Here is an 11,932-nt window from a genome sequence, read left to right as displayed (position 1 = left end):
TTGTAGTTTTTTAAAGGAGATGTGTTTTAACGGTTTTTTTTTTTTTTTTTTTTTTTTTAACTAACAGAGGCAGCTTCTATTCCTATTCTTTCTCTGAACCCTTGAAGGTAATTTTCCTTAACCAGTTGGTATGTCCAAAATTAAGAATACTAACAGTAGCTAGTATTTTGTCCCCCTTACATCTGTCGTCCTTACAAGCACATGTACCAGTACAACTGTCGTTAATTCAACAGTTGGCTTAGTTTGAGCCCATAGTGTTGATAGCATTATCTAGGTCATGATGCTACCAACCCATCACTATAAAGTACACATGGACCACTCTACTGGTAGGACTATGTGATTTGCCCTCCTGTAACTTGCTTGGTTCCTCATGTGACCCTTGCTTTTATTATTATATCTGGCCAAGGTTGATCAGTCTTAGCTAGCAATGTGAAAAACCAATTGGTTCTTCTTCATAATACCCAAAATACAGCCATTTGACCCCCTAGTTAAATGTTCAAATATTTACCTACCTTTCTGTTCTTAACACAGACAATTTTTAAAAATTATTTTACTTAATTTTATTTATTCATTCATTTATTTTAATTTTACCAGAGAGAGACACACAAAGACAGAGAGGGAAAGTGAGAAAGCGAGCCAACAGGTCCAGGACTCAAACCGTGGTCGGCCATGTGAGAGTGTCCTGTGCCTTAACCACCATGCCACTTGCTGTTCCCCAACACAGTCAATTCTTTTATTTTTTGTTTAAAGAATTACTTTATTTAACTTTATTTAATTTATTTATTTTAATTTGACCAGAGAGGGACAGAGCGAGAGCAAGAGAGAAGACAAGCAAGCCACCAGGTCCGGGACTTGAACCACGGTTGGCCATGTGGGACTCTAGCGTCCCTAATCACTACACCACCTGCTGGCCCCACAGACAATTCTAAATAAACCAATTCTAAGTCATAGATGGGGAGTATTTAAATTTTCAAGTTTGTTTAAACAAATAGTTTAAAGATAATACAGAATTATTTACACAAAGAATTATGCCAGTATTTTACTGTGGTTGCCTTTAGGTAATACTAATTAATGATGAGTTGATCCTTCACACTTTTTCTGTACTTTCCAAATTTTCTATAATGCATAGATATGCCTTTGATAATCTGTGTGTGTGGGGGGGAAGATAGTTATAATAAAATAGAATCCCAAAGATTGCCTGTGAAAAAAAATTGGAAGGAAAATTACCAAAATACTAAAGAGTAGTTATCACTAGATGATATGATTATAGTTATTTTTTTCTTTTTGTTTTTCTTCTAATTTGACATAATAAACATAAATTACCTTAATGAAAGAAACAACAAAAATCACTAGACTTCTAAAACTTTTGTATTAAAAGTATTAAAACTTTCATTGCTTTCTATTTCATTTCATTCAGCTTTCATGTCTAATACTTCTTGTCAAACAACTTTTCTCCCCCCAGAGCCCTTTTTATCTGCTCCAGTTGCACAGACCCCATTAACTGGAATTTTACAACCTCGGCCCATTCCTGCGGGGGAAACTGTAATTGTTCCTGAAAACCTGCTGAGTAACTCAGGAGTAAGACCAGTAATTCTGATAGGTAAGGCAAAGGAATTCTAAGTTGCCTGTGAGTTTTGGAATCTTGGAGTATTTCTCAATTTCACTTTTGTGTGTTTATTCATGTGTTCATGAATGGGTTCACCATATGTTGACTCGTTAAGCATTTATTGGAGTCCTTTATTAGATATTAAGCATGTGATGAGAAGTTGGGAATAAAGCAAAGTCTTTTGCCTTCAAGGAACACTGTTGAATGTGGGAAGTCTGACCCTCCACCACCACCCCCCATACACCACCAGGGTTAGGCAATAACCATTGCAACACACTGTGATATGTGAGGAGTACAGGTTCACTATCAAGAACTACAAGAGTTCAGGAGAAAGAGCATACTTCTGCCTGGAGGGGTCTGAGAAGACTGAGCAGAGGTGATGTTTAAGCTGGGTCCTGGAGCATTAGTTAAGAGTGAACAATGTGTTTGGAGGGGCATATTCCAGCGTAAGGGAGCTAAACCACAGAGATGAACCAAGCTAAGCCAGCTAACATGTCCCATTTCGGAGACCCAAAAGGCACCACAGTAGCAGGTCTGAACCATATGTAGATCAGTATCTTTCAAAGTCAATTCTTCAAGGCTGTTTATAAGTGAAAGTATGGAAACTTAGGAGTCCTTTAATTTCAAGACTTACTTAGTGTCTTTTGTACCCACATAAAGAGTCTCTTTGCTTTGGGGGCTAGCCTAGACCAGAAGGAAACTGCTTGCTTTGCCTTTGAGACAATAAATAGGGTGCTGAAGTTCCACAGTCATTAGGGCGTGTTCATGTGAGGTATTATCTGCTTGTTGCAATTGGCCGGAGCCCACCCATGTGTATGGTTTTACTTCATGCTCCATCCTATCAGGCTTCTTTGTCCCTTGATCTTGGGTCTGTAGGAACTGGGAGAATCTTAATTGTTTAAGTTCCATATGGTTCCAGAAGTTCTTATTAAACATTATCATAGTACAGCTAAACTTTGGAAAGATAAGCAGAACATAAGGACCCTTAGGTCCTTTGGGGTCTGCCTTTTAGAAAGCCTCCCAAAGGGACTGTCCTCTCTGCCGTACCACCAAAATAAAGTTTATTTTCAACATATTTTTATCCCACTTATGCCTAAGGTAATTTGAGACTGTTTACTGATATTCAGGAAGAAACACTAACAGAAATAGCTAAGATGGCAGAAGGAGCAGGACTCCTTCAAACACACGCAACTGGTCGATTATTGCTGTCAATCAATGTGTTTCGTTTTTTAAAAAATGTTTTTAAGACAACCTCATGAAATGAGACATGCTGTTGGGGTTTGTTTTTTTCTGATGTTTGAATCTGAAAAGAAACTTGACAGAACTTTATCAGAAAAAAACTTTAGAGAGATTTTTGCTACAGGGCGTATGTGCTTGCTAGAGAGACAGAAAGACAGAAAGCAAGAAGTCATCCCCTAGGGGAGATGGCCACACCGTAATCTCTCCTCCTCTAGTCTTCTCTCAGGATCTCAGGCACGCATGCACATGCACCTGATGTGAGTTTGAAGCCGCCGCGTCCAGGACTCGAACCGTGGTTGGCCATGTGGAAGTCCAGCAGTGTAACCAGTATACCATCTGCTGGTCCCTATCAGAAAGTATTTTATCATTGCAGTTTTACAAAGGGCACAGAGATATTTTGCAAATTCATCAATCTTCTATATAATAGAATAGATGATATATTCACATGTCCAGTCTGTGGGAAACAAAGGAACATAATTTGACTATTTTACTTCGTGTTTATCTAATATAATGTGAGGGTAGAATTTGGAGCATCCAGGTGAATTCTCTAGGATTGATGTATTTGAGTGATTTGTTTTGAAGGCATCTCAGAGGGCAGGGAGTTTGGTTCTGCATCTTTAACTACAGGTAAGGAAAGGTACCTGGTTGGCTCTCACAAAGAAACTGAACTGTACTGACCTGCTTCTGTTGGGGCAGGCTATGGCACTTTACCCTATTTCTATGGAAATGTTGGTGACATTGTGGTGAGTCCTCTGCTGGTAAATTGCTACAAGATTCCACCGTTGGAAAGCAAAGATTTGGAACAACTAGGATTGACTGGCAGCCAACTCCTGAGCGTGGAAAACATGATTCTGCTAACCATACAGTATCTCGTACGGCTGGGTAAGTTATTTTTGATAATTATTTGCTGGTGACTATTTTTCTTCTTTTTTGTAATGTACTTTTCCTACCTCACATTCACTGACCTCCTATCTCTCTTATTTTCCTTCTTTCACTTCTAACATTCTTTTCCTTCAACCTCATTCTCTATCATGTTTTCCTTTCTTCTCCAGGCTTCTCAGTTCCGCTTCTTTGCCTTTTTGGGTGGTGGAAGAGATGAATTGCCCCACCTAGTGTCCAGTCAGCCTCATGACGCTCCAAAGGGCTGCAAAGTAGCCGCTGTCAGCAGACCCTGAAGGGAATGTCTGTAACAGCCCTCCCCGGGGAGTCTGGCCAGGCCACCTCTCTGAAAGCACATTTACCATCTGGAATGCAAACATCGCCATTGTCTTAGATGATTATTTTTCAGTTTTACACATAGCCTTTTTATCTTGTTTATTTGTTGCTCGACCACCCATCCTTTTTCCTTCTCCAGCTATACTCCTTTGATGCTTTCCTGCATTTAGGTAGGAACCATGGACCTCCCTGGAAGGTTCTCTAGGCTTGAGGTTAGGGGGATACATAGGTCATGAACCCTTCACTTCCTCTATTTGATATAGCCTCCTGAGCCCCACAGTGGGTGTATGCAGGTGCCCTGACAATACTGAGGTGATTCAGCAGTATTTACATCGAAATGTCCTTTATTTTGCAAACTGCAGTAGGCCATCTAATATATGCAGCCTAATTATACACCCAGGACTTCAAACCACGAATTTACTTTGAAAAATGTTCCGGATGTAAATTACTCATAAAAAATTTGGTTGGCAATCTTGTTTCTTGTTGTTGTTGTTTTATTTTCCTTTTTTTAATGTCAGAAAACACTTTGGTGTTAATAAATAATGAAACACTGAGCTAAACTGTTTTTTAAAAAAAAAAAAAAAAACAGCTGGGTCGCTTTTTAAAAATGACAAAAGTCAAGACTGGCAGGTGGTATGATGGTTAAGGCACTGGCCTCCCACATGGCTGACCGCAGTTCAAGTCCTGGAACTGGTGGCTTGCTTTCTCACTTCCCTTCTCTCTGTCTCTGTCTCTCTTTGGTCAAATTAAAATAATAATGATGAATAAGATAATTCTTAAAAACAAAACAAGCTTCAGCAGGCCAGATTCAGTCTTTAGAGTATCAGTTAATGACCTTAGTTAGAACTTAGTGTCCTAAGAGCCTGCTTTCATATGGTGGGGTTTTTTTTAACATCTTTTAAAGAATTATTTTATTTAACTTTTAATTAATTAATTTTAATTTGACCAGAGAGGGACAGAGCGAGAGACAGCGAGAAAGAGACAGAGAGAGAGAGGAAGGGAAAGTAGAAAGCAAGCCGCCAGGTCTAGAACTTGAACCAAAGTCTGCCATGTGGGAATCTCACACACTTAACCACCACACCACCTGCTGGCCCCCACATGGGCTTTTGAAACTTGTAAGCTTTCAGATCTCCCATGAGAGCCACTTTAATGATAGGACTTGCTAGTCATGCTTATTGAACGATAATAAAATTTAAAAATAACCTGAATCTACAGCTCATCTGATGTCATAATTATAATCGCTGCATACTGACATTGGATTATGGACTGACTGTATGTGTTCTAAGATTTCAGATCAGCTTCTTAATGTGCCCAGAATCAGTTAAACAAGACTACATAGAGCAATGCGACTATAGCACACTAAACCAAACACTACAGCATTTTTTTTAAAGTTTATTTCATCAGAGACAGGGACCCCTTACAAGGTCTTGTCATGTTGTGATTCCTCCCAGTCCCTACCTAGCCTTCCGGCCATTCAGGATCATAGGTGTTACCAGGTGTGCCCAGCGTGCTTAGGTCCACTCAGGAACTCAAATCCTGGGCCTTCCCTATGGCTCCAACATTGTGCATTGGTCCCCTGCCACCTGCACCACCACAGATGAGCCACTATGGCATTTTTTCAAGTCTTTTATTTAAGAGAGATTTTTGCTAAAGGGCACTTTAGCAAAAGTACACTTGCTGGAGAGACAAACATAAAGCAAGAAATCAACCCCCAAGCCACACCACAATCCCCTCTCCTCCATTTTCCTCCTGGGATTTTGGGCATGTGCACATACTCATATCCGTGAGTTTCTTGCCAGTCCAGGACTTGAACTCTAGTCGGCCATGTGGGAGTCCAGCGACGTAACCATTACTCCATCTACTGGGTCTCATTTTTTCAAGTCTTAATAACAACTTTGAAAATCATAGTCCAAGTTAATTACATAAACTAAATGATCAAACTAAAATGTCTTCCCTTTACTTACTAAAATCTCTTCTCTTAAAAAAAAGAAGAATCTCAATTTAATTACACAATACTCTTCTCTGCCCTACAGTATTAATTCTCCAGCATTTTCCTTCTAATCAATTAGGTCTCTCAATGTGCAACATGAATCTCTACCCCCCTTCTTTTTGTAATCCAAAGTTTGCACATTGGGAAACACAGCTGGGTCCCGCAGGTGGTATGATGGTTAAGGCACTGGCCTCCCACATGGCTGACCGCAGTTCAAGTCCTGGAACTGGTGGCTTGCTTTCTCACTTCCCTTCTCTCTGTCTCTGTCTCTCTTTGGTCAAATTAAAATAATAATGATGAATAAGATAATTCTTAAAAACAAAACAAGCTTCAGCAGGCCAGATTCAGTCTTTAGAGTTTCAGTTAATGACCTTAGTTAGAACTTAGTGTCCTAAGAGCCTGCTTTCATATGGTGGGGTTTTTTTTAACATCTTTTAAAGAATTATTTTATTTAACTTTTAATTAATTAATTTTAATTTGACCAGAGAGGGACAGAGCGAGAGACAGCGAGAAAGAGACAGAGAGAGAGAGGAAGGGAAAGTAGAAAGCAAGCCGCCAGGTCTAGAACTTGAACCAAAGTCTGCCATGTGGGAATCTCACACACTTAACCACCACACCACCTGCTGGCCCCCACATGGGCTTTTGAAACTTGTAAGCTTTCAGATCTCCCATGAGAGCCACTTTAATGATAGGACTTGCTAGTCATGCTTATTGAACGATAATAAAATTTAAAAATAACCTGAATCTACAGCTCATCTGATGTCATAATTATAATCGCTGCATACTGACATTGGATTATGGACTGACTGTATGTGTTCTAAGATTTCAGATCAGCTTCTTAATGTGCCCAGAATCAGTTAAACAAGACTACATAGAGCAATGCGACTATAGCACACTAAACCAAACACTACAGCATTTTTTTTAAAGTTTATTTCATCAGAGACAGGGACCCCTTACAAGGTCTTGTCATGTTGTGATTCCTCCCAGTCCCTACCTAGCCTTCCGGCCATTCAGGATCATAGGTGTTACCAGGTGTGCCCAGCGTGCTTAGGTCCACTCAGGAACTCAAATCCTGGGCCTTCCCTATGGCTCCAACATTGTGCATTGGTCCCCTGCCACCTGCACCACCACAGATGAGCCACTATGGCATTTTTTCAAGTCTTTTATTTAAGAGAGATTTTTGCTAAAGGGCACTTTAGCAAAAGTACACTTGCTGGAGAGACAAACATAAAGCAAGAAATCAACCCCCAAGCCACACCACAATCCCCTCTCCTCCATTTTCCTCCTGGGATTTTGGGCATGTGCACATACTCATATCCGTGAGTTTCTTGCCAGTCCAGGACTTGAACTCTAGTCGGCCATGTGGGAGTCCAGCGACGTAACCATTACTCCATCTACTGGGTCTCATTTTTTCAAGTCTTAATAACAACTTTGAAAATCATAGTCCAAGTTAATTACATAAACTAAATGATCAAACTAAAATGTCTTCCCTTTACTTACTAAAATCTCTTCTCTTAAAAAAAAGAAGAATCTCAATTTAATTACACAATACTCTTCTCTGCCCTACAGTATTAATTCTCCAGCATTTTCCTTCTAATCAATTAGGTCTCTCAATGTGCAACATGAATCTCTACCCCCCTTCTTTTTGTAATCCAAAGTTTGCACATTGGGGTATCTCTACCCCTCAACAAAACAAATTGCTCTAGAGTGTTAAAAAAAAAAATCTGTGTTCACTTTTCAGAATACAGCAAAAATATTTTTACATACCCTGTATAAGAGACATTTTAAAAATAAATCCAAACTTCTAAAAGGACGGTGTTAATACTATGGAGGCTCAGTTACTTAGAGATAACAGAGAAGAAAGGCAAGATTCTTCAGAGGAACCAGGCCTCTCTACTGCAATCACATTTTTAAAAAATCTGTTATTTCACAATCTGAAAATCTTTTGAAGTAGATAATGAAATAAGCCAATCCAGAGATTCTTGGAGGGTCTGAGTCTGTTGGAACCTTTTTTTGTTTTTTTTTTCCCCATGGAGGTAGTTCTATCTAAAAAGCCATCAGAACTGATGTCTGTGCTAAACCGAGTTACTAGAAATCAGTACTTGAAGGGAAAATTACTATTATCAAGCTTGCAGAGAGTAGAAAAAAGGCTCTTGCAATTTAGCTATAAAGGCTAAGGATGAAGAAGTGATTCGTGATTGGAAGCAAAACATTTTACTCTAAGAAGTCTCTTACCTCATTTCAACTTTAATACTTTTTTCTCCATTTCTCAATTCCTAACAGTAATTCAATTACATCTCCAGAAAAGTGAGTTTTTAAGGCAACAGAGAAGGCCGTGAACATGTTTGATGATTTTAATTTTCACAATGCCTTTATGTTTAGAATTAATTGTGCTGCCTAATAGGATGTGTTATTCAATGTGTTTAGAATAAATGGGTTGGGTCAGCCATTAGCATTGTGGTTAAGGCAGCTGGATCCCACATGGTTGACTGCGTGGTTCAAGTCGTGAACGTGGTGGCTTAAAAAGCACTCCAGGGGACCTGCAGATGGTGGAATGGTTACATTGCTGGACTCCCAGAAGTCAACAGTGGTTCAAGTCCCAGACCCAGAACTTAAAACTTACACTGGTCACATGTGTGCATGCCCAAAATCCCAAGAGGAGACTGGAGAAGAAGGGATTTTGGCATGACCATCCCCTCTGGGGAGTGATTTCTTGCCATCTGTCTCTCTGTCTCACCGGAGAGTACACACGCCCTATAGCAAAAATCCCTCTCTCTAAAAAAAAGAAAAAACAGAGAAGAACATTCCAGGTATGTATACGTGCACACCTAAAATCTTGAGAGGAGAATAGAAGAGAAGGGATTGAGGCATGGCTATCTCCCCTGGGGTGTGACTTCTACTCCCGCCCCCAGAGCAAGCACACACACACCATAGGGCAAAAGCTAAAAAAAGAACTGGAAAAAAAGAGATTCTGCTCCCCTACCTCTCCCTGGCCCCTCAACCAATCCTGGGAAAACAGTTTTTTTCCTATTAAGATTGTTTATATTTATAATGTCTAAATATTAATTGTCTTAAAATATTACTAAATTAATTTCCTTTTTATTTCTCTTTTAAAAAAAAAAATTTATTGCCAGAGGAAATGCATGCTCACTAAAAAGAAAGAGAAAGTATGCCCCCCCCCCACGTGGTCATGCTGCAATCCTTTTTCTTCCATTTCTCCTCCCTTCAGGATTTGGGGCATGCATGCACACATACGCTTTCTTTAAATCTCTGGGGCCAGAATTTGAACTGTGTTAACAGCCTCTTTCTTTTTTCTTTCTGTCTTCCTTCCTTCCTTCTTTCTTTTTAGTTCAAAAGAGAGGAAGAGAAAGAGGGGAAAGGAGAGGTCCAGAGATAGGCCTGGGACTAGCAGTTAGCATAATGGCTATGTTGCTGGACTCTCATGTAGTTGACCGCGGTTTGAGTCCTGGACCCGGTGGCTTAAACTTATGCCAGGCATGTGTGCATGTGTGCCCAAGATCCCGAGAGGAGAATGGAGGAGAAGGGATTGCGGTATGGCCATCCCCCCTGGGGGGTGATTTCTCGCTTTCTGTCTCTCTGTCTCTCTCTCTCTTTCTGGTGAGTGCTCGCGCCCTATAGTGATAAAAAACCTCTCCAAAAAAAAAAAAGTTACTTATTTAAGTTTATTTATTGTTGTTATAATAATAATAATTATTATTATTATTAAATTTGACCAGAGAGAGAGATACAGAGGGAGTGAGAAAGCAAGCTGCAAAGTCCAGGACTCGAACAGTAGTCAGCCATGTGGGAGTCCAGCACAAAACCACCATGCCACCTTCTTTTTTTTTTTTTAGAGAGAGAGATTTTTTTTCTATAGAGCACATGTGCATGCCAGAGAGATAGAGTGACAGAAAGCTAGAAATCACCCCCCAGGGTGGATGGCCACACCGTAATCCCTTCTACTCTATTCACCTTTCAGGAGTTTGGGCACGCATGCACGTGTGCCCAGCATGAGTTTCAAGCTCCTGAGTCTGGGACTCAAACTGTGGTTGACTATGTGCGAATTCAGCTATGCTACCATTACGCCATCTGCTGGTCCCAGCAGTCCAGTCTTTCTATGTTCTGTCATAGGGGCTCTTAGCTCTGGGCTCTGGGATGATTGCTTAGTTTCATCATAGACACTGACGCATTTGTGTCTGTTTATGGGACCCTGAGTTTCAAATCTCAGGTTTACACAGAAAAAAAAAAAAAAAAAAAAAAAAAAAAAGGGACTGACTGGAGAGGGTGAATATAATTTCACTGGTTTCAATTTAAATTCAGTGTAGAAATTGTAGTTCATATGTGTCATTCTGAGGCCTAGCATTGACTTGCTTATTTTGTTCTAAAGACTGCTTCTGATTCCAGGGACTGCTGGTCAGTCTAGGCTTAGCCCTAACCACAGTGAGGGACGAGGGCCAAGTGCCATATTTAACCTTCCAGGAGACTGTGGGATAACTAGACGAGGAGAGCATTCGTTATCTGGGGAAAGTGTAAGGCTGCCTAAAATATAAATTGGGAGTAAAAAATAATTTAACTTAATATTCCTTTGAACAGTATTCCCAAAATTAGATGTAGAGACAATATATTCACATGTTCTTCTTGGTACCTATGAATCGAATGGGAAATGAATGGAACTTAAAATTGATTATACACAGTAAATTGGTTTCTTATTTCATTAGTCATTAACAGTGTTCATAATGCCAAGTTAGTGGGTCAAAACATAGGCCACTTGTAGTGACTGCCTCCCTAGGCATGCAATGGAATTGAGACTCAGTGCACCCTCGTTTAAAGAGACCAGGAGTAGAATAAAGGAAAACAGAAGCCCATTTTTTTTGTTTTGTTTTTTTTTTTTTTGTTTGTCTGTGTAATTTCCCAAAGGGAAATGGTTAGTAGAGGCTCTTTACTTGAAACTACCCCAGGAAAAAGAGTGAGTGTGGTAAGCTTGAAGGGACATGAATAATGGCATGTGGGTGTGTCTCTCTCTCTTCTACCTGTGATTTTTAAAGCTCTATCTGTAATTCTTTTCAATATAGGTCCTGATCAGATACCTCTCAGGGAAGAATTTGAGCAAATTATGCTGAAAGCTATGCAGGAATTTACTCTGAGAGAGAGAACCCTGCAGATGGGTGCTCAGTGCATCCCTGTGACACCAGGACAACTCCCCTGGCTTGCTAGATTAATTGCGAGTGTATCTCAAGACTTGGTTCATGTGATTGTGACCCAAAACTCTTTGGCGGAGGGCATTTCAGAGACATTGAGGACGCTCAGTGAAATGAGACACTATCAAAGACTACCAGATTATGTCGTGGCAATTTGTGCATCAAAAATCAGAGGAAATGAATTTTGTGTGGTAGTATTAGGTGAGTGATGTGGGTTTTGTTATTAATATTATTATTATTATTACTTTGCTGTTGTTTATTTCATTCACCCAATGATCTGTCATTTGATAAATGTTTATTGTGTGTGTCAGGCATCCACAAATCAACCTCTGGTTAACTGCTCCAACGTGAGCTCTTTCTCCTCATTTTAACTCTTCCCGCCTCAGATCAGGTGTCCATAGCCTTCAGTCTGGGTGGTGCCCTGTCTGCCAGTTGTGCAAGCATTGCTGCAAAGCTTGCCCTCGTAACAGACACCCTTGTCTCACGGAACCTCTGTCCTTAAAAGATTTTGGAAATGTGACCACTTCTAGGGTGAGATAGAGCCAGTGCACAGGTGGCCTAAGCCAGTTAATCAGATTTGCCAGAAACGTAGCTCATGTATTGATATTTCCCTCTTCACTGAAAAGTCTATTTAATGGTACAACATCAACTTTTTTTTTTTTTAATTTTTCTCATAGAGCACCT

At 40.0% G+C, this 11,932-nt stretch overlaps 1 protein-coding gene across 1 annotated transcript in view; it reads left to right on the top strand.

Annotated features, from left to right (window-relative positions):
* GREB1L (GREB1 like retinoic acid receptor coactivator) overlaps positions 1 to 11,932 on the top strand; it is a gene marked incomplete in the record, with an annotated part of 234,692 nt that overhangs the window by 154,006 nt on the left and 68,754 nt on the right. The window contains 3 exon segments of the mRNA XM_027773094.1: positions 1,463 to 1,600; positions 3,542 to 3,727; positions 11,123 to 11,449. Of these exon segments, the coding sequence (XP_027628895.1) occupies positions 1,463 to 1,600; positions 3,542 to 3,727; positions 11,123 to 11,449 (651 nt within the window).

The sequence above is a fragment of the Tupaia chinensis genome, unplaced genomic scaffold (assembly GCF_000334495.1).
Source record: "Tupaia chinensis unplaced genomic scaffold, TupChi_1.0 Scaffold000320_2, whole genome shotgun sequence".
In the NCBI taxonomy this organism is placed as follows: Eukaryota; Metazoa; Chordata; class Mammalia; order Scandentia; family Tupaiidae; genus Tupaia; species Tupaia belangeri.
The sequence above is the reverse complement of the archived record's forward strand: the minus strand, read 5'-3'. Positions and strand labels throughout refer to the sequence as shown.